The sequence below is a fragment of the Polyodon spathula genome, chromosome 23 (assembly GCF_017654505.1).
Source record: "Polyodon spathula isolate WHYD16114869_AA chromosome 23, ASM1765450v1, whole genome shotgun sequence".
Lineage (NCBI taxonomy): Eukaryota > Metazoa > Chordata > Actinopteri > Acipenseriformes > Polyodontidae > Polyodon > Polyodon spathula.
In genome coordinates this window covers 6,798,857-6,825,499 of record NC_054556.1, presented here as the reverse complement: position 1 = coordinate 6,825,499, position 26,643 = coordinate 6,798,857, and the positions used below count along the sequence as shown (strand labels likewise).

At 37.4% G+C, this 26,643-nt stretch overlaps 2 protein-coding genes across 4 annotated transcripts in view; one reads left to right on the top strand and one right to left on the bottom strand.

Annotated features, from left to right (window-relative positions):
* LOC121297797 (leucine-rich repeats and immunoglobulin-like domains protein 1) overlaps positions 1 to 19,144 on the top strand; it is a 47,360-nt gene extending 28,216 nt beyond the window's left edge. For all 3 annotated transcript variants that reach the window (XM_041224301.1, XM_041224304.1, XM_041224303.1), the window contains exons 4-19: positions 1,878 to 2,015; positions 2,426 to 2,569; positions 3,178 to 3,321; positions 3,440 to 3,583; positions 4,897 to 5,040; positions 6,778 to 6,858; positions 10,830 to 10,901; positions 11,354 to 11,425; positions 11,526 to 11,689; positions 12,708 to 13,028; positions 13,605 to 13,886; positions 14,227 to 14,658; positions 14,811 to 14,942; positions 16,030 to 16,125; positions 16,472 to 16,768; positions 17,487 to 19,144. In XM_041224301.1, the coding sequence (XP_041080235.1) occupies positions 1,878 to 2,015; positions 2,426 to 2,569; positions 3,178 to 3,321; positions 3,440 to 3,583; positions 4,897 to 5,040; positions 6,778 to 6,858; positions 10,830 to 10,901; positions 11,354 to 11,425; positions 11,526 to 11,689; positions 12,708 to 13,028; positions 13,605 to 13,886; positions 14,227 to 14,658; positions 14,811 to 14,942; positions 16,030 to 16,125; positions 16,472 to 16,768; positions 17,487 to 17,716 (2,893 nt within the window). In that variant the 3' untranslated portion in view covers positions 17,717 to 19,144. The remainder of the gene's footprint in view (positions 1 to 1,877; positions 2,016 to 2,425; positions 2,570 to 3,177; positions 3,322 to 3,439; positions 3,584 to 4,896; positions 5,041 to 6,777; positions 6,859 to 10,829; positions 10,902 to 11,353; positions 11,426 to 11,525; positions 11,690 to 12,707; positions 13,029 to 13,604; positions 13,887 to 14,226; positions 14,659 to 14,810; positions 14,943 to 16,029; positions 16,126 to 16,471; positions 16,769 to 17,486) is intronic.
* The window catches only part of LOC121297798 (S-adenosylmethionine mitochondrial carrier protein-like), a 53,901-nt gene continuing 46,401 nt past the window's right edge, over positions 19,144 to 26,643 (bottom strand). The window contains exons 8-10 of the mRNA XM_041224305.1: positions 26,327 to 26,391; positions 24,849 to 24,922; positions 19,144 to 21,599 (exon numbers count right to left, since the gene is read on the bottom strand). Coding sequence (XP_041080239.1) covers positions 21,503 to 21,599; positions 24,849 to 24,922; positions 26,327 to 26,391 — 236 coding nt within the window. The 3' untranslated portion in view covers positions 19,144 to 21,502. The remainder of the gene's footprint in view (positions 21,600 to 24,848; positions 24,923 to 26,326; positions 26,392 to 26,643) is intronic.

The following is a 26,643-nucleotide window of genomic DNA, read 5'->3' as shown; positions in this document are numbered from 1 at the left end:
GATGGCTGGAGAATTTTTTTTTTTTTGATGTGTAACCATAGTTATGAACTTTAATTTCCAGTTGTAAATGTTATGGTTATAAACTAACAGCTTCTAAACACTGTCTGCTGTTTTGCAGTGATTTGCTGTTGCTGCCGAGCAACAATAGCCACAAGTCATCAACTCCCAGGAGGATGAAGACAGTTTGAAATCTCGTTATTTACTTTAGACAGGGATCTGTAAGCAGATTTCCAATGTGTAACTGTAAACGAGCGCAGACAAAAAAAAAGTGTTCCAATATTGCTCAACTTGTGTAGATACCCACTCAAATAAAAAGTGACTTGATTTTATCAGTTTGGGCATGTACATTTTGCAGGGTGCTGTGCAGTATATAAGCAAGTCTAGTGTGCTCAACTTTTGGCTCAGTCACTATTTGGTAGATCGCAGATAAGTCAGGCATTAGCTTTGGATGTCAAATATTGCACTTTGTCAAACTAGCAGCTGCTTTGTGGAAAATAAACAGTCAAACTGACACGGGCCACCTGGAAATTATAAGAAACGTCTTTTGCCAGGTTCTTCTAGTTCTCTCTGCTCTGCAAATTACTGTGGACAGTAGGATTATACCTTCTTATCAATCAATCAATCTTTCTTTTATATAGCGCCTTTCACAGTGGAATACCATCACAAAGTGCTTTACAAGGTGCAAATGTAGCTTCTTATAAAGTGAGTAAAACAGTTTAAATAAAGAAAAGGGTTAAATTATCATTCTTGAACTTTTGCCTTGAGCGTAGAAATGTCCCCAAAGTCAGGATTCATCCCATGGTTTTTGGAAAGTCAGCGTGGGAACATCATGTTGACAGATGTGCAGCTTTTGAGCAAATATGGGATGCTGGCTAAACTACCAACCATTTTAAATAACACCCTGTTAGAAGCTGCAGCTTTTGAAAAATGACCAAAAGTAACATTTTACAAGAAGGATCTTTTTACAATGAAAAAAAGTTTAACTCTACTACAATAGCATTACAAGAGCATCCACTTCCTGGTCTGATTTCTAAAATCTTAACTAATTTTTCAAAAATTAATTTACTGCTACTTGTTCTAGGGCAGGGGTAGATAACCTTGGCTCTTCCAATTCATTCCACTGCAGGACTTTGTTCCAACCAGACCCTTAATTATTGAATCAAACCTGTTGCAGGTCAATTAAATAGTGAAAGGTCTGGTTGGAACAAAGTCCTGCAGTGAGATGGACTGGAAGAGCCAAGGTTGCTTACCACTGTTGTAGGGGGTCCCAGTGAAAGAAAAGTTGAAGCAGTCTCTGTTAACAGTCTGACCTTGCAGGAAGTTAGGCCAGACCCTAGGCCTCGAACAAGTCTTTCAAGTGGAGGAAAGTGTTGAGTATCTCTGCAGATAAATGGCTGTAACAGAGTTGCAGCTCTTCTTCACTCAAGTGTGTTTATTGACATAAGAGCCCACTTTGTAACAAGAGGCCTTATTGGCACGTTTACATGAATGCACTGCTTTGATTGGCTGAAGACATATTTTTGCCTCATTGCAAAGAACAAACCTGGAGATTGATTAGGGTCCAGTGTGGTTCTAGTAAGTGCTGTCGTAGGTTGGGAATGTAGCTTTATTTTGTGTACTTCATCAGAAGTTTAAGTGGCTGAACCTTAAACCTGTATTGAGTGTTTTTCAATTTTATGCTATTTGTCAATGTACAAAAATAGCAGATTGTAAATCTGATTTAAATCATTTCCTCATGCAAAACAAATACAAAAATACATTAGCATGGTATTTTATTGGCAAAAGTGTCAATGTTGTTTTAAGTTGCAGTGTTCCGTATCTAATATGATTTCTAAGAAGGGGGCACTGATTCTTTGCTCTTGTATTCCCTTTTGCAGGCATCACAATAGGATTCGCAGTATAGAGTCAAGCCAGCTAAAGCCTTTCGTCTCCTTGGAAACCTTGGATCTAACTTCCAATGAGATCACTGAAATACGGAGCACCTGTTTTCCATCGGGACTGCAACTCAAAGACATGTATGTTTCTCTTTACTGCATCAACTGACTAAACATAAAACTATTTTTAAAAAAGCCAGACAGAAAATGTCACTGAAAAAACATTAAATTCTACCTTCTGAACTTTATAAAAAATGCTCATTAGGAAAGCCAATTATTATTGTTTTTGTTTAATAACAAATATGACTTTTTGAGCTTAACAACTGTGTTCTTGTAATGACTTTAATACGTACATTGATACAAGAGATAAAGTGCTTTTATGAATGAGCTGATGGACACAATGTAACAGTAGAAAGGTGGTTCCATTTCTTGAGGCCTTCGTAGTTCTAAGGTAATTAGTATAGTTAGAATCAGAGCTCTATGATTGAAGGGGGAAAAATCTAATGGTGTGACATGTCCAATAAATTTACAATTGTAAATCTTTATTGCAGATATCTGGGCAGTAACAAAATAGGTCTCCTGGAGCCCGGTGCTTTCGATAGCCTGTCACATTCCCTGCAAGTACTTCGTTTGAGCAGAAACAGGATTTCCCAACTTCCTGTCAAAGCGTTCAAGTTACCCTGGCTAACACAATTGTGAGTGGCAGTGGCTGTACACATTATTAATGTTTATGGCTTTAGTTTGAATTTGGTTTAATGGTTCTCTGCTATTTGAATACTACAGTGTGTGATATATATATGACACAGACTGTATAGGATAATTTGACAAGATAGGAACTGGATAATTCAAGGTTTGGAGTTTTGTTGGGATTCAGGTACAACAAAATTAAACGTTAACTTAAACACTTGCTTCACTGCATATGTTGGACTGAGAGGCAAAACAAAATTGGTCCCATACTGTTATATATTATGTGCCACATCTCAAAATGAACAGAAGAGTACCTGTAATTGTGTAAAACCAATGTCGGTAACTAAAACAGCCCATTATCCAGGTGGTCAGATTTTGTTTTTGGTCAAGCGGGTATCATATCACTGACCAATTGTAAAAACAAGGCATATCATACAAAGGAACCACAGATATGTGTATTGTTAGGAAGCTCAAAGGCCTTTTGAAAGCAAACCTGCTCACTTCCTCCAGGTGTAGATAGGCGATGAGATAAGGTGGTCATTTTGAAGGGCAAGAGAATTGTTGATTTTGTGTGTCTTCTTTTTCAAGACAGTGTATAAATGTGTTTGTGTTTCAGAGAGTTGAACCGGAACAGAATCCGCTTGATTGAGGGCCTGACTTTCCAAGGATTGGACCGTTTAGAAGTGCTGAAGCTACAGAGGAACAACATAAACAAGCTGACCGACGGGGCCTTCTGGGGGCTGGCTAAAATGCAAGTGCTGTAAGTCTGTCTCCCTTTCTACTTTGATATAGGGGTACAACAGACTTCCCATAACCATTTGTGTGTATCCAGACCACAGTGTGCTGTTTTCTGAATGTTTTTTCATTGTTTCCTGCAGCCACCTCGACTACAACAGTCTGACTGAAGTGAACAGTGGCTCACTGTATGGGCTGTCCTCTCTCCATCAGCTGTACCTAGGCAACAACTCCATATCGCGTATCAATCCTGATGGCTGGATGTTCTGCCAGAAACTGCATGAGCTGTAAGTGTTGTTTATATGAAAAAGCAAAACACTTTACCTGTTGTAATGTAGTTGTATATTTTGTGATTGTAATAAGCAGGAAATGTGGTGCGACTTATGAGTAGCCTCAGATTCTAGCAGCAACAACATCGCACACCAGTCTTTCCCAGCAGCTTTTCCCCCTTAACGCCCACTTGTCTGCCTGTCTCTGTTTTAATTATGATTGGGAGGGGGGGGGGCAGATCATAGGGGATATTTTGACACAAGAGCTAAACATTTAACATTGCTGTAATGTCTACAGACAGGCTTTTCACCAACAGGGAGATGGATTCTTGTTTCCTAAACACATCTGCTTAATTCACTCCCAGCCCTTCCTAATGTAAACCTCCACAGAGAGCTGCCCTGTTTAATAAAGCTGCCGGAGCCCAGCGGATGAGCGCTGTGAGCTCTCCAAGAAGAGCTCAGCCTGTAAGTGCCGCTGCTGTGTGAGACGTTCCAGCTGCTTTCCAGCGCTGACGGACAGCCTGAAGAAAGAGCTTGAAAGCAACAGGCATGAGCCTGCAAGGGTGGATGAGAGCTCCAGAAAAGATTCAATAGTGACACTTTCTCAAAGAAAGAATTTGGGAATTGCTTTAAATAAATTAGTTTCTGGTTACACACCATGTGCATTCTTACTTTCCATAGTCTCTTCAGTTGTTACTATAGGTGATACCTATACCTATGATACCTATACTATAGGTATCACTAGGAGAAGTCTTGTTCCACTGAGACCAGCAAGAAGCACAAACTATATACCTTCCAGGTTTAGTAATGAATTCATAGATTTTCCAGTAAACTTTGGTTTAGTGTTTAGTACTTTGCATTCACTTTGTGTGAAAGCTGCCATGTAAATTGATCTACATCCTTAACATCCCTAGCTAATTGTGTTCTTCTGTTCACTCAGAATGCTATGCTCTACTTTCTAACAGCCACACTGGAGTCAAAAAGAGACATGAATTTAAAAACATTGAATAGGATGTAACAAGCTGAAACAAATGTGAAAATGTTCCCAACCCTCACACCAGCGGTCTTTGATGTGAAATTGTGTGTGTCAGTGTTCTTCACAGTATTTTTTAAATGTTTTTATGTGTATACCTTGCTGAAGATCACATACACTAGATCAATCCAGATGTCCCACTGAGGACCAATAATATTTATTTCTTAAAAACAAAGACACACATTAAAGATTGATTGTGTTTGTGTGTGTGACTGCTTGGGTGTATGGTACTGTAAATATAGTAGAAAAAGCTGCCAAAAAAAAAAAAAGTTTTAAAAAACCACTGCTTTTTCTTTAGGGTTCTGTCCTACAACAACCTGACGCGGCTGAACGAGGGCAGCCTGGCTGGCCTGGGGGGGCTGTACACCCTCCGACTGAGTCACAACTCCATCAGCCACCTCTCCGAGGGAGCTTTCCGGGGACTCAAGGCCTTGCGCTCACTGTGAGTATCCCTGAGTGACCCTTCTCTTAACACCTGCCGTTGGTAAATCCCAGGGCTAAAACTTTTGTTAATGTGTTTTGTTTAGTTTTTTTGGTTTTTTTGATATATTACTAATGAATTTACTTTGTGTAATTTTTATGCTAGGCTTAAACTAATACATTTTTAAAAGGATCATTGTCAGCAGATGATACAACTCTTGGGGAACAGACATACATCAGTGTGTTTTACTTTCGATAGGTAAAACATTTCAGAAGCTTGCAAACCTATGGTAAACTGACTCAAGCTACAATGATGTTAAGGAAAAGGGACTAGGTGAATAAGCCTCCACCTAATCTATTGTGAAACCTATGTATCTGCTTTGTCTGCTTGGAATTATACCAAAGATCAAACTTTGTGCACGTACTGTTTGGTTCCCACAAATACTGAGTGTGGATTCCCTAGAGAATTTGGTTCAATGCAGAAAGGGAAGAATGAAAAGAAATAATGGGAGCTTGCTCCCTTACATTTCATTGCACACTTGAACTCCTCACAGGAGGGAGTACAGTAGCTGCTTCAAGCATGTTAGGCGAGAGCTTTTTCCCAACAAAACAAAAAAACACTGTCTCTTGCCTGCAGGATAAGGTTTTCTCATAGTGGTGTGGCAATCCAAGGCCTAGGCCTCTTTTTCACTGTGTTTCTAAAGCAGGGAGGAGGAAAGCAGGGGGTTTGGTTTAAGAGAAGCTTGTTTTGTGTATTTGGTTTAGGGCCTCTAACTGAGCACTGAAGCCTTCCTTCACCCATTCAGAAAGAGTTGTTCTAATCTAATGATGAGGGAAACTGTAGGGTCCTGCACCTGCTGAAAGAGACCCGGGCATGCTTTAATTAGGGCCTATTGTTGCCGGGGACTGACGAGCCTTCAGTGGGTGTGAAACTGCTGAAATGCAGAGCTATTCAAATGGAGGTCAGGCCTTGGGGGGGGCCCTGGCATAGCCATGATTAACAAGGCAGCAGGCATTCAGGCCCATCCAGCCAGAAAGAATAGGAAATTGGCAGCAAAGCCTGGGAGAGGAGGGAAGTGAATACAGACAAAAAGTCAGAAAGAACCCTTTAAACAAATCAAAGGATTTTGTGATGTTAAAAAGAATTTCCCCCTACAGACGGTAAAGAAAGGAAAACATGACAGTATCTTTTTTAATTATTTATTTTTTTCTAAATAATGTCGCAGCCAATTTTATAAAACACTATGTTTGAGAATAAATTGGCCTATTTAAGAAAGCATAATAATTCTGCTCATGCATTTCTTCCTGTTGGTCAGGTTGTGGGTGGGGGAAAGAGAAACATGAAAATGTTCTGCACTGTGTCAGTGCCTTACAATAGACCAGAAGATGTGAGAACTACTTCAAATGCTTCATTTTAAAGTCACATGTTGATCATATCTGCAGGATTTGGACACTTTTTGGCAATAAACTAATCTTACAGATTGTTTATACAAGTCAGGAAAATCCAGTTCTACACCAGTACAAGTATATGCAATGATTTCAAGTAATGATAGTTAATAGTTTTGTAATTGTTTAATTTGTTTATATTTTAGTAGAGTTAAGATACTTAAAGAATTGTATTGTATCTTAAATAGGTTAGGGGTGGGGTAAAAAAAAAAAAAAGCTTTTTACTAGAAGTTCCCAACACCCCAAGCCCATTTATTCTGAAGTTTTATAGGAAGCCTCCAGGACTGGAATCCTCTTTTCTTCTTCTCCCCAGGGAGCTGGACCATAATGAGATCTCTGGGACAATAGAAGACACCAATGGGGTCTTCTCAAGCCTGGGCAGCCTGAACAAGCTGTGAGTATTTCAGCGTTTGAAATCACTTTGAGCCGAGCAGGCAATTTTTAGGCAGCTATTGTTGTGCCTTAAGTGAGGATCATGTTGGGATTTGACTTGTATCAACCTGGGTTTAAATAAAAAAAAACGGGAGCTTGTCTTTTAAAGTAAACTTAGTAAGGTCAGTTAACAGGCTAGGGATATCTTCTGCTAAAGCAATGCAGAATAACAGGAAGCTGTTGATGAGAATTCAAATAAGTTAAGGGCTGGCATTTAAATGGTGTTTGTTGGCAGTATGATGTAGTTTTTGTTTTACATTTTTTAACATGTAGTTAGCTAGATAGTTCATTCTGTTAAGTCTGTTAATGAAAGTTTTAATATTTTCCAAATAAATAACTACTCTATTCTTAAAGCATAGTGAAATGTAAATATGACTGTAGACAAAGATTTGATGGAAGAATTTTTTGTATTTTACATAGAAAGTTTTGTTAGTGAGGGTTTAAAAAAAAAATAAAAAATCACAAAGCAAGTACTTATCATTTTTGTCCTAGCTCTTGAGAAGCAGGCATATAAAATGACTGAATAATCGCCTCAGCCTATGACAGGATTTAAGAGTCTGTTTGATCTACAGAGGATTAGCCAGTGAAAGGCAAATCATGAACCCGGCAATGAGAGTGCTATTCAGGGTAGAGAAGGTGCTAAATAGGAAGGGGGAGAGAGATAAAACCAGCCAGTTCAAAAAGCCCTCCAATTCTGTCTCGCTGCTTTCCGGTCCAGCCTTGTTCACTTCACCTCCTTGTTCAAACTCCGGCGGTGACTACACGATGGACCGTCCTCTTGACTCCGTACTAATTTCAGTAATTCCTTACGACCCTTTGGAAGTTCTGGGACCCTATTCTTATGGGGGGGGGGGGGGTGGGGGGGGGGGTCTCTTTTGTGATAGTTGTCATTTATTTTGGAAATTGTTAACCATCCAAGTTTGAGAGAGACTAAAAAAAGGTACCATTTTATTAAAACCTATAGAAAATTACAGTATAAACATTTAATATTGTGTAGATTTTTTAAACCATATACAGTTCCTAAGTGGTTTTGTCTGTGGAAGCAGATTTAATCATCAGGCTAGAGAAAACAGTTCTAAGTTTATGAATGAGTAACAACTTGGACTTAGGGGCCCATTTAAAGCTGTATATAGTAATTTTATTGAAGCTTATCTGACCTTCAGCAATATATATTTTGTGTGGATCCTTTTACGAGGTGTGAAGTTATCCTACTGTACACCTACGGGCCTCCTGATGTAGGGATCAGTTCAGAAGGTAAAAACTGTAAGGGAGGGGGGGGGGTTGGGTGAGGAATAGATATTCAAGGGATAAGCAGCAGAGCTATATATAAAAATGGCTTGTTTTCACAGCATTCCACAATCTAAAAATAGGAATTAAAAAAAAAAATAATAATAATATTTCCCAATTTTAAACTCTCGAGTTATACAAAAAATATTCCTAAAGATTTAAATGTTTACCTGAAAAACACTTGATGCTAAATTGTAGAATATTTCGTTTTTATGTCTACCTTTTTAAAGACATTCTATTTTCACAGTCAGTAAATTAACAAACATAAATAAATACAAATGACAACACATATGTTAAAATGTCCACTTGTATTGGTGAGAGAGATCTTTAACAGAAATATTTCCAATTTTTTTCGTTGAAGACATTTTAAAGAAGTAATGCAGCTTTTTCATCATTTAAGCAAACTAAACCAGCTGTCAGGTTCCTAAACACAGTAACAGGTAGTGTGTTAGTAAGGCAAGCGTTTGCTGTATTAATTTTTAAGTGATACAAAATATATTTAATTACACCATTCTTCCAGAATTGTGAATTTTCATGAGGAACTGCATATTACACTGCAGTGGGTACATTTCCCAGAAATTAAATGGCTATTTTAATATACAAATTATACACTTTTTTAATTTAAATACATGTGGTGTTTCTTATTTTACTTACTGTTTTAAATAAACATTCTTATTATTCCCAATTATTTAAATTTCTGCATGTTTTTTTTTTCTAATAGGCACGAAATATTTGTTAAGATAAACATGGAACTTTAAATTACTCGGCTTGAACATATGAATGCAGTCCAAAACAAAGAATTCTGTTAACATTTAATGCTTCAAGCTTGAGATTCCTGGTAGCTGAATTGAGTGGACATTTACAAGAGTCTCCTAATGTCTGAACTTAAGACCTTACATGGTATGAAATGTCCAGAAGTTGCCTTTTTTGCTAGATTAAACATGTATTGTGTTGTTACTTCTTACTGTGGGAGTTGTTGGTTATTCTCAAAAAGGGTGAAATACAACAAGCAGGTCACGAATAAAAAGCGGAGTTAAGCTTCTTTTGAAAGCTGAAAGCAGCTTTCCCAGAATAGAACCTGCAGCAGTAGCAGCAGTAAATGAAAACTCAAGATATAGTCATAGCTGTGTAGCTGGGCGTTTAATACAGAGAAGGCCTTAAGAATGGTAATTTGTTTCCTATTAAATATGCGACACATTAAGTTACCATGAAATTGGCTGCTGGCCAGCTCTAGGCTGAGTTGCCGGAGGGATGAATTAGTGGGATGTCTCACTCAGGTTGAGACTGATCCAGCTTGCATGGGCCTCCTGATTAGGGACGCTGTAGCGAAGTGATTTGGATATAGCTATTTTACCATTGTGAAGCTTACTACTACCACTAGGGAAGCTGACATGGGCTGCTGATTCTTATGTCCCAGGGTTTCTTAATGTTTCTTACACAGTAATTACTCTTTTTTTGTGTACTGTGACTTTAAAACTTACATTCACAATACACTTGTATATAGACACCTCACCCTCTCAAAAGTGTGTGGTTTTTTTTTTTTTTTTTTTTAATGGTAGTTCTATTCGTGGTATGACTTTGCACTGGAGGCTATTTTTCCTGGATCAAAACTACTTCAGTTGCATTCTTCACCAATTTTGTGGTAAATGTTCCTTTGTGCACTGAACAGTAGGGACTGAAACTGTTTCAGTTTGTGTATGTCATGTCGTCCGCCTGATTTCGTTTTATACAAGCTGGTCCTATACCTTTTTGAATTGGTACAAGTACATACATTATGACCATACTGCAAACGTTTGCAAATATTATCCAGCCAATTGCACAGTCCTGTCAGTAGCTGCCCTTGGGGAAACATTTAAGCTTTTCCACCAGTGCAAAGTTGTGTCTAATTTGGTTTCTGATTTCTAATTTTTTTTTTTCTGGAAAATAAATGTCAAACTGTAGATTAATTTAAAGGCAGAGAGTGAGAGTTCTGTCCTTTGCTGGCAGAGTTGCTATACCATTGGTGAGATATGCAGTAATAGGTAGATATCCCACATATGCAGAGGCCAGCTGCTCAGCATGACTCTGGGAAAGAAATCCTCTTGCAGGAAACTCTAGGATACAGAAGCTTTCATCTGTGTCTTGGCCAGTTCAGATGAGTGCTCTAATGACAGAGTAGTTAGTATTCAGCCTCCATTGTTTGAAGCAGGGGGTGCTGCACTGATTCAGCCGCCCGCTTTCCTGTACAGAGTGTAATGTTTGAAGATTGGCCTGGATTAGACTCCAGAAAGAGGGAAAGTGTCCGTTCTCCGCTTGCACTCCAGGTTGACAAGGGTACTTGTATTAGTTTACAAGCTGTTGTGTCCTTTCATGTGGAAACCTGCCTTTCAAGTCACCCAGTACTCGCAGCTCTGTCCTGTCATCGCTATTAAATTCTAATTAAGATAAAAGTCTTTCTTTGAAGAGCAGCACAGGGCCAAAATACTTCACCTTCCTAATCTCTGCACAGTTCGAATTTCGAGTACTTCAAACTGGTCTCTTATCAGATTCAGCCAAACTAATTGTGCTTCTTTCTTTTTCATGCTCTCTCTCTTTCTCTCTCTCTCTTTCTCTCTCCCACCCCCCTCCTAAATCTTTTAACTGGACCTACGTGTTTGGAAACTGCAGAACTCTGTTTGGAAACAAGATCAAGTCAGTGGCCAAGAAAGCGTTCTCAGGCTTAGAGGCCCTCGAGCACCTGTGAGTATCCCAGCATGCAATGCAGTTCGTGTGGAACTGCCAGTAGTGGCTGCTTGAGAGGGCTGCTAGCAATTTAATCGCGTCTTTGTAAACTGAGAAGACGGGCCGTTTGTGGAGGCCAGCTGCTTCCTTCTCGTTATAGACAGCTTCAACTCTGGCCTTTTTTTCCTGATGCAGGGAACAAAGTTATTGAGCATATGGCTAGTTTTGTATAAGAAATTTGAATTTTTATAAGCAGTTTCACGTGCTTGCTAAAAACTCACTGCGTTTTTGTCAGAATACAACTTTTAAAAGCAACTGAACTGAAACTATTTGATTGATGAATTATGTTCCTAGATGTACAGCAAAAAATAGCCTATGCCAGGAAAAAAGAATGTAATGCATATTATAGTATGGTTTCTTATTTATTTATTTTTGTAACTAAAACAATGTACAATTTTTTTTGTTTGTAGGAATTTGGGAAACAATGCAATCCGCTCCATCCAGCCTGATGCCTTTGCTAAAATGAAGAGCTTAAAGGAACTGTAAGTGAATTTGAGTGGTTTTCTTATCCTTTGTTTATTAGTATTAAAACATTATCTTATGTATCAGATCTTAATAGTTTATTTTTTTTTTTTTTAACAGACTTATCAACAGTGACAGTTTCCTTTGTGATTGCCAGCTGAAATGGTTACCCCAGTGGCTCAGCGGGAAGAAATTTAAGTCCAGTGTCACGGCCTCGTGTTCCCACCCAGAGTCATTACAAAGCAGAAGCATTTTCAGTGTCCCTGCAGACAGCTTTGTGTGTGGTAAGAGTGTTCTGGATTTTAACTCTGATTAAATGTACTGAGTGTGATTTGCAAAGTAAAAAAAATAAAATAAAAAAATTCTTATTAGGTTTTGCAAATTTCTGATAATGTTGTGCTTCAATATACATCTTTCAGTAAAAATGACACTCAGAAGCTGACTCAGACTTTTGAAATGACATATTTCCCAAACAACAAACCTTTCTGTTTTTGAAAATTCCAATCAATTTCTTCTGCAGGTCTTTCTGCTCAGAGTACAGTAGATCTCCTTGAATTAATTAAATGCTTATCGAATATTAAATTACTCTGGATGTATAAATCTTTGAAACGGCACAGCCTGGAATGCAGCTTAAACCAACAGGCTCCTCTGGTCACATGGATGCCACAAAGGCACTTGCTTTGGAGGAGTCAAGCAAACACAGCTGTTGCACGCAGACATTTTGTAGTTTTGTTTTTCGCCTTTGAGAGCTCCTGTCTCACTAACTAATTGGCATAACTCTGGGGCTTTATTCTATGTCATTTTGATTCTACCAGCAAAGCAGGGATGCTTGTGGGAAAGTTTTTTATTTTGCCACTTTATTTGCCTTGAGGTGGTTATTGCTGAATCAATACTTTATTAAACTAACATGCACAAGCCTGTAAAAGAATGTGTTTCATCCACACTGAAAAATGTGTTTCATCCTCTTTTGCAGACACTTTCACATCAGATGCATGTCCATAGCTTTATTCTGCTTAAACATACACAATTAATTAAGAACCAAGACCACAGTGTTAAAAGGGGAGAATCCTGAGAAATACTAAGGAAACACAAATAGGAAAGTCCCTCCTGTGTTTATGTGTTTGGCAAACACATCCTAACAGCAAATTAGCACATGGCTCTCTTTCACCTTCAGTGTTGTGTTCAAAGACATTTGAGATTTCAAAAAATTTCAGCCAAATCAAAAGCAGAATGGCATTCTGGATTAGTAAGGTCATCTACAGTAGTCATCCCAGCGTGGCTAAACACTTGTTCTACCCTCAGATGATGTCCCGAAGCCACAGATCACGCTCCAGCCCGAGACCACAATGGGAGTGCTGGGGAAAGACATCCGTTTTACCTGCACGGCAGCCAGCAGCAGCACCTCTCCAATGAGTTTTGCTTGGCGCAAAGACCAGGAGCTCCTGCGCGACGCGGACATGGAGAACTTTGCTCACGTGCGGGCCAAGGATGGCGAGGTGATGGAGTACACCACCATCCTGCACCTGCGTCATGTAACCTTCGCACACGAGGGCCGCTACCAGTGTATCATCACCAACCACTTTGGATCCACCTACTCGAACAAGGCGCGTCTCACTGTCAATGGTATGTTAGCTCTGCAACAGTTTAGGAATGAGGAGAGGGAATGCTAATGTCATTTGCTTATTTTTAAGTATATTCCTGTAATGATTAAAAAATATGAAATGCCTTTGTCATTGCCTTCATAGGAACATACTGTAAATATCAACCATTATCAAGCCCAAGGCCTCAAAAGCTTATTACAGCCGATGTGTCTTTTTAGTTAGTCACAAGTTAAATTTGTGATAGCAATTTGATTTCTCTTACTTTTATTTTTTTTATTTCTGTGGAACTAATTGATTTAAACCACATAATGAATTGGATAATTTCCAAATTACATACATAGTCTCATTTTGCCAGTCTCTCTAGAACATAACAAACATTTAACAGCCGCAGACAGGCTTGTTATCCACATTCCATGCATATGGATTTCAAAACTGACTCCACATGTAAGAAACGAGACATAAACAGGCTTTCCAAGATATAAAAATAGAATGCGCCTAAGTATGGTAACATTAAAAGCTTATGTGAGAAATGTAGATCCTTCATGCAACCATAGATGACACTGGTTACATCACTTTTCTTTTCCACCTCTTTGTACAGTCCTTCCCTCCTTTATCAAGATGCCACAAGACATCACAATCCGCACTGGCACCACGGCCCGCCTAGAGTGTGCTGCAGAGGGGCACCCCTCTCCCACCATTGCCTGGCAGAAAGACGGGGGCACAGACTTCCCAGCCGCGCGGGAGCGGCGTATGCATGTGATGCCCGATGACGACGTCTTCTTTATCATGAACGTGAAGATTGAGGATATGGGCGTCTACAGCTGTACAGCGCAGAACGTAGCTGGTACCCTCTCCGCCAATGCCACTCTGTCCGTGCTGGGTAAGGAAAACTATTTAAATTCACACCTGCAGCCTCACAAACACTGCCTCTTGTTATCATTTTTTTTTTTTTTTTTTTGGTACTACTAAAGACAGTTTACGGTTGAGCTGACAATACTTCATTCGGCTCCTATCGGTCTCACGCGGCCACTGAAAGGTTTGCTCGGCTTTTTCTGGAGAAAAAACGACTAGAGACCTGTGCTTTACGTCTTTTTGATGATATCGGACCGGAAAGGGAAAATTGTAATGTCGGACTACAAAGGGTTAGACATCAACTTTTTACAGAGACTCTGTAAAAGCTGTATCCCTAACATGTACCTTATGTGGTATTGTGTTTGCAGAGACACCTTACTTGGTTCAGCCGCTGGAAGATCACACTGTGGCAGTGGGGGAGACGGTGGCACTGCAGTGCAAAGCGTTGGGCAGTCCCCTCCCCAGGATCAGCTGGCTGAAGGGGGACGAGCCCCTGCAACTGACGGATCGCCACCACTTTACTCCTGGCAACCAGCTGCTCATAATCCGCAACGCGGAGCAGGAAGATGCTGGCAAGTACACCTGCGTCATGTCCAACACCCTGGGGACCGAGCGAGCTCACAGCCAGCTGAGTGTTCAGCGGGCAAGCGGCTGTGTGGTCAGCAGGAAGGATGGCACCATGACTGTGGGCATCATCATCATCGCTGTGGTTTGCAGCATCGTCATCACCTCGCTGGTCTGGGTCTGCATCATCTACCAGACAAGGAAGAAGAGTGAAGAATACAGCGTCACGAATACAGGTCTTTTGTTTTTGCTTTATATTTTCAATATGTCAAGTTACAATAACTAGAACAATTGTTGAAAAATTGAGAAAAGAAGAGCTTCACACCTGTGTTTTTACCAATATATGAAGTATTTTAACAATCCACTATTTTTTTTTCTTTTTAAACAGATGAAACCATTGTCCCTCCAGATGTCCCAAGTTACCTGTCTTCTCAAGGAACTCTGTCCGATCGACAGGAAGTGTGCATTAGCGTGGAAGCCAGCAAAGGTCCTCAGCCCAATGGACACATTGAGAGCAATGGTACAAACATATGCTCTATTTTTGTTATATGCACTGCAGATTTTATGCTTCTGGTTATGTCAAAAATGTTTGAAAGCAATTTATTCCCCTGTGGGAAGGAGTTTTACATATATCTAACCATGTATCCAATAGTAAAGAAACTTGGTTAGAACATTATTTAATTATCTGGGATGTACAGTCAAGGGGATGTTTGTATGTGTCTCACATTTTAAGATATACAGTAAATGCCGGTTATAAGCAACCCTGGTAAAGACAACTTTCGTTTATTAATATTTTCCCAGGAAACAATCCTGACCCATAGACTTTAATGTTAATGGAATTCTGATATTAGCAACTGCATGCCGCTTATTGACACTTTATAACTAGTTACCAGTGCTACAGAGCGCACTTGCACGATTTTATGCCCATACATCATCCAGCTTTTATAACACAACTGCGGACCGAGGCAGAATCGTGCCTTTGAAACTGGCTACGAAGCTGCTTGCAAAATTGAGATGGATTTACAGCGGGAGGTGGTACATTGTAAAAAGCAGACAACATTGGACAATTTCTTATTTTAAAATTGTGTTCTTTAGAAATGGTTGTGAGAACAACACATTTTTTTATGCTTGCTTTACTCATTGTAAGGACAATTGCAGCACATCGTTGTGCGGTACTATTTAAGCGCACTCCCTTTTTTTTGTTTCATTTTTTTGTTTTACACACATGAAGTAAACAGTTCTATGTTTGTGTACTTCGTGTTTCTCATGTTAATTTTTTAACACTAATATTTATAACACATGTATTTCAGTGCCATATTTGTACAACTACAGTAAATATCGTTCCGTATAAACACTTGAAAACAGGGGAGTTTCGCTTATTGGCAACACTTGGTTAATGACAACTTTTTGCTGGGAACAGAGAGGTTGTTAATAAGCGGCTTCTACTGTACTTGTATTGAGAGAACCGTTTTATCCAGTTGTACAATGTGATAAACTTCCAGGTTTTGTTTGTAATTTTCCCTGATGAGCTGGAGGTGAGAGTCGCCAGTAACATGTATTATACAGTATAGTCACTAAACCTCTTGTTGTTTTAATTTGAAATGCAGGTATTTGCCAGAGTGATGCAGGAGGATGTGAACACATGGAAACCCACGTGGCGTGTAGAAGAAAAGAAGACGACACAGCAAGGCCAGAAAACACAGGTACAGATTGGACTTCAGTGTGGAATTTGCCCCACCTTTTTTTTTTTTTTTTCTTCCCTGAAAAGACAAACTAAAAGTCAGAACAGTTTACTTTGTTTTATTAACAAAACAAACTATTCTGAATGTTAATACAGGTTTTCTTTGTTTCATAAAAGAAACATTTTGCATTGAAGGTTAAGAAATCAGGTGTTGCCTTTTGGGGAAACATTTATTTTTTAATTTTTTTTTTAAACTAAAATAAAACATACCGAGACATGGGTTGGTCATGGGTTAATTTAATTTGTATACAGTTGGAAATTATTGGAAAACATTTAGATTTTTATAATTTTTCTCATTTTAAATTCAGCTGGGTATGGAGTGCAAGTGATCTGCAGCGATTGTTTGAATAATACCAACACTTACTCCAAAAATCAAGAATGTTATTCTCAGAACTTCAGAGCAGAGGATCACTCTCATCAGCAAGCACTTAGCAGCACAGGATCATGCAGGGCTGACCTGGAAGATTCAGGCCCTGAGAATCACCAGCACTACAATGGGACTGTCAGTAGTTTGGAAAGAGAAGGCCCTATGTATCCTAGCAACCATGACAGGATGACGCCACAAACACAGAAAGGACCATCACTGAAACATTTTGACATAAATGGTAATATTTTAAAAGTTTTTATTTTGATTTTTTTTTTCTTCCAACGTTTCACGGCAGGGTAAATAACCTGTCAACCACTTCAAGCATCCTAAATTCCATGGTTTGTACAGGTTTGTACATTTTAATAGGGATAATGATATTCGGTTTTATATACAGCTATGGACAAAAATTTTGCATCATGCTATATAATTAACTCATTTTGCTTCATAAATTCGAATTAAACCTGCTGAATGATGTAACGTTAACATAGTGAATTACATACCACTTTGTAGTTTTCATATACTTTAGAAAAAACTGACACAAATTGAAAAATGTGACATTTCAAAATCTAACTTGAAATACTGTACTACTTTTATGGCTTCCGGTAGACTTTTACAATGTAATTTTATAGTTTCTTTGATTACGTGATGTTAAATTAAAAGATCAAAATGATGTTCATCTTGTTTATATATATATATATATATATATATATATATATATATATATATATATATATATATATATATATATATATATATATATATATATAATTGTTTCAATCCTAAAATTCTAGATGATGCAAAACATTTGTCCACAGCTGTAGGATGCCAATATGTCCAGGGGCTGAGTTAAACATGTTATACCGTGTAATTTATGTTCTAGAATACCTGTTTAGTATGTCTTACCACCTTAAGTGCATTAAAGTTAATATATCTCAACTCTTCTGTTTTTGTTCCAGGTTCCCATTCACAACCTATGGAAATTTCAGGACCACTTGGTACTTTCTGCCCTCCATCTTTAGAAGGTTCATTCCACGAACCAATTAAATTAACTGGTCTTCCTCAGACGTCATTGGACAATAAATGTGAGGCCAAAGCCAGACAGGCATTGCCTCATAATGGACACCTACCCGTGCTCTGTGACTCTATTATTAGTGAGAGTACTCCATTGAGGAGAGCCAGTGATTGAAAGGATGGCCATAAAAACTGCTTTTCCTCTTTGCACTGAAAACCCTTTATTTATTGTTTTTGAGACACTACCTCAACTTTGAAACCAGAAGCTCTCCAAGGAATCAGAAGTTTGAGGACACTGTTGTTGGGGGGGGAATCCTGTTCGAGTGTTTTTGAGTTGTACATAATTGTGATCTTCCCAGAGTTACCATTTGTAGTTCAACAGTTGACGTGCATTTGATGCACACAAATGTAGGGAATATTATACAGAGAAAGAGTTTTATTGAATATGGCTTGTACATAAGAGTTTTCATATATCTTTTACAAAGGATATTTTAATGTTTATTCAGTGCATGAATAACTGAGTGGATTCTTTTAAACTAGTTTTTTTTTTTTGTTTTTTTGTTTTTTTTCCCAGTTTCTAAACCGAAAAAAAGTACTGTCTGGTGCCTTACTGCATGAACACTAAGTATACTCATAGGAATCCACTTCTCACAACATTCGATCAATTACAAATATATATTGCAAAAGGATATTGGAAAAATCATCAGCACACATTTTTCTTCAATTTTTAATTGCACTTCTAGATTTAGTTTTATAAAGAATTACAATGCTGGTGATTTATGGCCTTAAACACACTTCTCATTAACTGAATTGTACAGTGGAAGAGCTTTGATTCGACTTCTCATTGGTGTAGAAATGAATGTAAACCTTATACAGTTGTGTGGATACAAAAAGGAACATAATATTTTCAAGCACTTTGTCTGGGGACAGATATCCATTCTTGTAGCTGCTGAACCTTATTTTGGATTTCAAAAGTTGGTGAAAAACAGGTTGCAAAATGTTTGGCCTACGCAGTGCAATTACATTTACAAAGGTAATTATTACCTTCATCTAAATCTACTGTTTGCAGACTAAAATTGTGGTTTTAATAATTTAGTTTTTTTGTTATGTTACAATGTTTGAAAGTAATTGTGCTAGTATTGCAACTCTTTAGTGAAAGTACCAGTAACTTTGGCTTATCCGGTCAAAGTGTTGCTGCTGGGTGCCGCAAGAGGAGTCGCACAGCTTGGACGGCACCGGTTCGTGTCCAGGCTTTGCAAAGAGGCTGAACTTTGCTGGGGACTCCCAAAGGGGAGTCGCATTGGCTCTAACGCTTCCAGGGAGGGGGATAGGGAAACTGGCAGGGACTCTTTCTCCTCGTCACGCAACAGTGAACCCTCCTGGCCAGACACCGAGCACATTGAGAGTGGATAAAAGCAGGGCTGGTTTCTGTTCTCCGGTATGGGTAGCCCGCCTGCCCACCTCTGCTCTGGATTGCTCGGCGTAAAAACGATTCTGGCTTTAGGCTTATGAGATTGGAGGACTATCACACACCCTCAGAACGTCTGTGCTGTGTGGGTACTCACAGTGGTGAGGAAAAAAAAACAGAATTGGGTAGAAAAATAACTATGAAATAATAATAATAATAATAATAATAATAATAATTGGTCACTCTAAATTTAAAAACAAAACAAAAAGCACTACCAACTTTTGTTAAATGCAGTGCTTTATAAAGAGGTGAAACTAAAAGCCTCTTAGCTTATCTCATTTACAAATCTCAGCTATGTACTGTACATTAATTCATAATAAACCTACATATTTTCATTTAAAATGCCAAAATCTAAATTTTAGATTAATAATCAATTAATCCATTTTTAATATGGTCAAGTGTAAGTGTTTTTAATATAAGGTTGTTTCTGGTTTTCATAGAGTGATTATCTCAAAGCCCAAAGACTTTGAGACTTATCTCCCCTGTCATTTGCTCCACAATTTAAAGTTAATCTCTTGATTCCTATTGGCCCTATAGGGGATCTTCATTCATGTCACCACATATTTAGTATATTATATATAAATAAAGTACGACAGAAATGTCTTTAGTGCTCAGGATGCGATTCCTTTTCATGTATCCTGTAGTTATATTTGAAATAGGAATGAATTGAGGTGTTAACCTCAACACTATCTGGTATCCAAGCTCTTCCATATAGAATCATTTTACATAAACAAAAGCTGCTGCAGTTGGTGTTGGTTACCTGTGGACATTATCAGTTTGTGTATATTAAAAAATAAATAAAGTTTTAATATTATTACATGTTTGTTAAACTGTAGCGGTAGTAAGAAATATGGACCACTTGAAAAAGGAGAATCTTATTTGGGTTTTAAGTAACATGAGACAGCAACACATTATTTTCCAAGCTACTTGACTAGATCATTCTAGTCTGTTTTTGATTCTCGACAGAATTGTACTTTTTGATATGAGTGCCAATGTACTGTTGATGCTGTGGGGAAGTGAAAGGATGTGTAATATTAAGGAAAATACCTGCAGAATAAAACGTGAAGCTGTGATTCAAAGAAACAAACCAGAGATTATGTTTATCAAATTGTTTGCAAATTGGAAGCAAGATGTTAGACAACGATGTGAAAGAATCTGTATTCAAACTGTTGGCAGAAAAATATTTCCCCCTCTCTAACCAAATGTTATTGAACACACAACATTGCCTCAAATATAGAATGGTAAAAAGCTCAACGTTGTATTATTTTTTTTTTTTTTACTGCCACAACTATGTTTATGTGCTGCTTCCGAGAGATAAGGGGAGAGTTAAAAAGAAAGTATCGCTTTTCTGTACAAAACTATTTATTTATATAAACTTTGGTAAAAAGATTGTACACGGAATAGAACAAGTGTCTAACAAATGACACTGAAGTGTCTTTATTAAAAACCCAGTTATAATATGACATGGTGTCTTTGCATCATTGCTCAAATACACACTTTTTTTTTTTTTTTTTTTTTTTTTTTTTTTTTTTAAAAAGGACATTCTTTTAATAAGATTCCTAAAACTAAAGTAATTATTTTAACTCCACCATTCGTCAGATTCAATTTACATGTAATAAGGGTTTCCGAAAGCATTCCATTCTAATTAGTGCAACAGCACAACGTTAGTATAGAAATCTGTGTTCATTTTACTGCTTTTCTGTTTGCAATTATCTGCGTATTCCATAGGTCTAATAACTGTGTCTGTCATTCCAGGAAATGTGGAATTGCCTGCTAATGCCATTTTCACAGGTCAAATGTTTTCATTTAATTCAAATTGGGCCAATCCATATAACTGCTACAGCTGTGAATTGAAATTGGAGCCACTTTTACCTTTTTTTTTTTTTTTTTTTTTTTAACTGCAACCCTAATAAACTGCCATTATTTCAAGGGAATTTCACTGAATGGAAAACTTGTATGATTGAAAACAACTTATATATCAGAATTTAACATCGTAAGTACATTTTATATATATATATATATATATAATACTTATGTTTGCAGTGTGTATTCTGGATACAGGGACGCCATTCTCATGTCACACAATTTGTTGAGGAAATTCTTGCTATTGTACAGAAAGTTGACAATGTGCAATCAAATTCAACAAATCATCTATCTGCACACCTGCTTTATGCCAAATGCACAACTTTTCTCTCCTTTATCTTATTCCGAGAAACAATTTAGTAACAACTACCAATTACTGAGAAATGGTTATGGACACGACATCAACCTCTTTGATAACTTTGCTCCATGTGTCCAAAGACTCCAGCCAGAAGAAATGGCAAGTGGAAAGCCAGACGATTCTCCTCTAGGCGCTTACGTGATGGTCCACAGATAAAATGCACAGTGTGAATGTCAGGTACCGGCAAGGAGGCTCTAGGGGGTTATCTGCTGCTGTTTCTCTTTCATTCTCCTCCACTGGCACTCGCTGCAATAGCCAGGCGTTCATCTCTGCTACAACAGCAAGCTGCGAGCTTTCTCATAGACCCCTAAGAAAATGAAACCACCGAGGCTGATCCAGGCCACTCTGGGGACAATGCCAGCAAACAATCTGAAAAAGAAACAATTGTACAGCAAGGGTTTTATTTAACGCAATTAAAAATGGTAAGGCTTCAACTTTTCCCAGACAAGTTTTTAAATTGGTAAATATTTTCTTGTGTGTTGCATGAAAATTAGAATAAAAAAAAAAAAAAAAAAAAGATCCCACTGGAATTTAAACCATAAAGAATAATGACACACAAACATAAGTTAAAGTCATGCACAGTTGGTCACCAAGCTTCTATTTACTGTAAAAAGAATCATATGTAACAAACTTTCTCTTGCTGCTAGAACTCGACTAAAACAGCACAATATGCTCTGGGTTGTTATTTAAGTAAACAACTTGTCTATCTTGATTTTGTTAGCAAGCAAATGCACATTAATAAACACATTTTTTATATAAATATACAAAGTGCTTTATATCTTTGATAACTGAGAAAAGGGTAAAAAAAAAAAAAAAAAAAGTTGAGATTGAGACATTTTAATACCTCATAATTGGGAACATAGGCTATATTTTGTATCCGTATAAAACATGTGGGAAGAGTACACCCTACCTAAAACTGGATATTAATCGAATTATATATATATATATATATATATATATATATATATATATATATATATATATATCTATCTATCTATCTATCTATCTATATCATTTTATTAACTAATCAAAATGCTTAGAACTGCCATTACTGCCCAGCAGTACCTGAAGCACCGTGGTATAATTTACTGTACTAGATCTAGCCCAAGATCATGATCTGCCTGTCCCTTAATACATCACTTTTGTGAACTGCACAGGTGCCAAACATAGTAAAGACCGTTCAACAATTCCAGCAATTCACAGATCCCAGCGTTTACAGGGTTCTTGAAGACAAGGGGTATATTTATTTTAACAGAGGCGTTTCTATATTCTGACGTTTTTTTAATTTTAAAGTTCACTGCAATATGGTCCCAATTAATTTTTTTATTGTATGCCGGTAAGTTAAGAAATGAGTTAATAAACCCTTCCTCGGTAGAAACACAAGCAGTGTTAATATAGAGTTAAACGGTGACTGTATTAAAATAAACATCAGTGTGTACATTGGACAGTGTCACAGGTTTGTTTTTGCACTGTTTCATCTATGTACCTTTCTATATTTTCATCATAGACAAAGCATTAAAAAAAAATCCTGTGGCTTGCTCCCTGGCACTGCCCCCAACCTTGTACGTACTCTGGATAGATACAGTATGCACTACTCATTATCACCTTGCCCTGGAAGAAATATCTCGCATGTTCGTCATGTTTTAGCTCAGATGAATCATAAGCAAATAGACAGTTTTTTCTGGCCCAACACATGAAAGTATGAGTAACCCCACCTGTGACAAACATTTGCGGGTCTCTGTTTCCAACATCCCCCCCAGAGCATACTGAGTAAGCGTGTCATCAACAATCTGGCTGCATCATCATTTAACCACTGCATCAGAGCTGTCGTGTATTATTCATTGTTCAATCTCAAATCCACTTTTATTGGACAGTGCAGTTTTAATCAGCTGCAGATCCCCATTTTCTATAAACTGACAAAAAGCACCAGACTTTAACTATGTGTGGGATTGTGGGTGATATTAGCTTCCAAGTAATAAAATAAATACTGCCATATTCAAACAGAGTACTTTGTCCCCAACATTAAAACTTGAAATTCATTTTGCTAAGCATAAATAATCCAAATGCTCAATTAAAAGTAATCCCTATGCCATTTATTTATTAATTTTTTTAAAGGGGGCACAACATCACATTACGAGCGATAAAAAAAAAAAAAAAAAAAAAAAGAAAAAAAAAGGCCAGCGCTAAATGAAAGTATTGTGGCCCAATATATGTTGTAACTTTCTATTCTCCAGAATATATCTGCTGGTACTTCCGAAGATCCTATCACAAATGTGGTCTAACATGAACCTCTAATTGCAGTTCTGCTGGTTTTTGTAGTAATGAACACTGCTCAGAGCTTCAGGCAATCTGACAGATGGAAGCAGTTTATGGCTTCACTAGACAGCAATTGAGCTTATTACCATAATTATAGCTTTAAAGCAGAGCAATTTGTATGAGGTACGTACCGGCGGAACAGTTCAGAGTTTACCCATTGTTTTCTTACTTTATATATATATATAAAGATTTGCTTTGTTCACAAACAGTACACAATAAGAAAAAAAAACCAAAATGGTAAACATCAATGTCATTAACCCAAAACTAAATAACAATTATATGTTCCAGAGCTTGCATCCTTTAATATTTTTAGTGCTATGGTAATCTTTTTGGCTTTATAACTGCTCATAAAAAAAAAATGTTTAAATGAAGCTGACTTCCTTGTGTAAGAGTATGAAGGGTATGGGCTGTGGATTGTCAAAAAGTAAATGATTGATGTTGGCCACAAATAACTTGTTCTGAAATAATTACCCAGAATCTGAAACACTTTTTATAAAAACAATTCTATCTGCGCCATTTTTGTAAAATATATTTAATGATATCAGGGCATGTAGTTAGCTAAATTGCCAGGAAACACAGCTCTTAAGACAAGGCCTCTAATTCCTTTTTTCAGTTTGCCAAACTAATACCTTCTAAAAGTTATGCATCATTAGCCATGTTCATTGGTTAACGCAAAAAAAAAAAAAAAAATATATATATATATATATATATATATATATATATATATATATATATATATATATATATATATATATATATATATATATATATAAAATACTACAATAAATCTCCTTTGAAATATGAATAATTGTCCTCTGGTAGGCTATGGATGTTTTGTTTTATTGTTGTAATCCAGGTCTCCAAATGATTAATTAAAAAAATTAAAAAAACAAAATCGATAATTAAATATTGATATCGGTCAACCTTCCTGGTTCTCAATAACTAAAATACCTATCCGGTGTGCTGCAACTGGAGAATGGAAGAAAAGTGAGAATGAACGGACAGAGCCCAGTCTACATATTCCTCAATAAACTTAAAAAAAAGGAAGCCACCTAAAACAAACAATGTTAGTACCATTCTTATCCCACACCAAAGGATGAAAATAACACTGTGAAGCCAATTGTATCATGAAAAGCAGTATGATCTACATCCACAGCCTCTCAGAATGCATAGCACTGGTACAAGCTTACAATATGATCTGTGGTTCTCAAAATATAGCTAAAACTGTGGCATACCTTGTTGTCAGATATGAATCCCTCAGGGTAGGTAATGTACAATAAGATTATTGCAGAAAATGCTTACCCAGAGACTCCTTTTGTGTTCCAGACCTCTTGCAACACAAAGGGAATGTTTCCTCTAGCCGTGGTGGTACCTGCCTACATCAGCACAAAGCAGGAGGCAGATCAAAAATAAAATAAGCAGAAAGAAAACAGTGATTTATGACCCGTCTTTTTAACTTCCTTTGACGTTCCACAGTAATAGAAGCAACGCTTTGTTTAGTCTAACTGCATTTTTCTTCTTTCAAGAAAAATTGCAAAGCATCCACTTCCTGCCAGTGCAACAGGTGATCCATAATAATCCACACTTTAGGTATCTACCCTATGAAATTGCACCGTATGAGCCTCACTAAATCATGGTTGTCTAATTTTGTAAGCAGGAAGCACACACCATTTTGGATTATGTTCTCATTATAGAGGGTTATTTTTTAATTAGGAAAGATAGATTATCGCATGTAAATTAAAATTAATTAATTAAAACTATGGATGGATCTGTGTTATTATTTTTCACACTTGGACGCTGATTACAGAATCCTATGTTAACATTTCAATTACCAAAGCCTTTTCTTTTCAGACTTTGGCTAGGTTTTAGGTTAAAACATACAAGGCATGTGTCTGAAAGGGAGGCCCTTCATTCTTTCAGTAAAAATGCAATTCCGCGTCTGAAGATTCCAAACAAAAACACACATCCACTGATGCAGGTCTTCAGGGCAGCTTTCAATGAAGTGACCAAGCTTCCTCAGCTAAGCCTGACGAGATAACTGTGCAACATGATGAAATGAAATACAAAGTCCACCCATCCAGACTGTGCTTGCCTGTACATTTCAACACATGTTGAAATACAGCAAGATGTTTTTCTAACCTGTCAGGCTGTTTAGCATTTCAATAGCTTTATTCATTATCGCCACAGAACCAAGTGTTTTGGTTAACTGTGTTATTCTTTGGGTAACAGTGCTTTAATGTCAAGGGCATCCTATGAACTATTTCCATAAGTATCGAGAAGTGTTAATGATTCCACCATACCAGTAGAACACCAGTTAAAAAACATAAAGAAACTAAAAATATACTCCAAGGGCTAAATTTAATCATGCCAAGTTGTGAATGACAGCTTTCATAAAACACCTACTGTGCTGGCAATGCTTTAGAAACACATCTCTACTGCAATTATGTATAGGGTATTAATTACTGTGATATGAAAAATAAGAGTTATAATAATCCAGTTATTGGAAGAAAAAAACATATTGAAAAGTTATATTGTAGGTGTTCTATAATTTAAATACTTTGCTTACTTTAACATTTAGTTTGTGTGCGTGCACGAGTGTAATTCAGCTAAAAGGTTAAATACGTTTTTATTCGAAGCAACACTGAAACATAACATTTCCAGTCTTGACGTGGCTGGTCATGCTGCAGCTCAGTTTCAGTCCAATTCCCTGTGATGTGTATTTTGGCTCTATAATACCTCCCAGCTGTCCTTTGCAATATTATGCTATGGCTTATGCTTACCTTTGCCAACATAATTCTGGTCTTTGCTACGTCCAGGGGTGTCGTGACTGCAGCTGCAACTCCACCTGAGCGTGCACATACATATAAAAGGGAAACAAAAAGTAGAACGATCCTGCATTGATCAACAACGTGTATTCTATGCAAAATTGTAACTGTGAAGATCGCAGGTTATTTATTGCTCTATAAACCTGAAACACAAGTGTTCCTATATAAAGTATCTGCTTAAATGTCACAAAACGGCTTACACTCCAGCTACAAACCACAACCAAAATTGTTCTGCCAGGACCACACAAATGCAGCTTCCATACCAAGTTTTG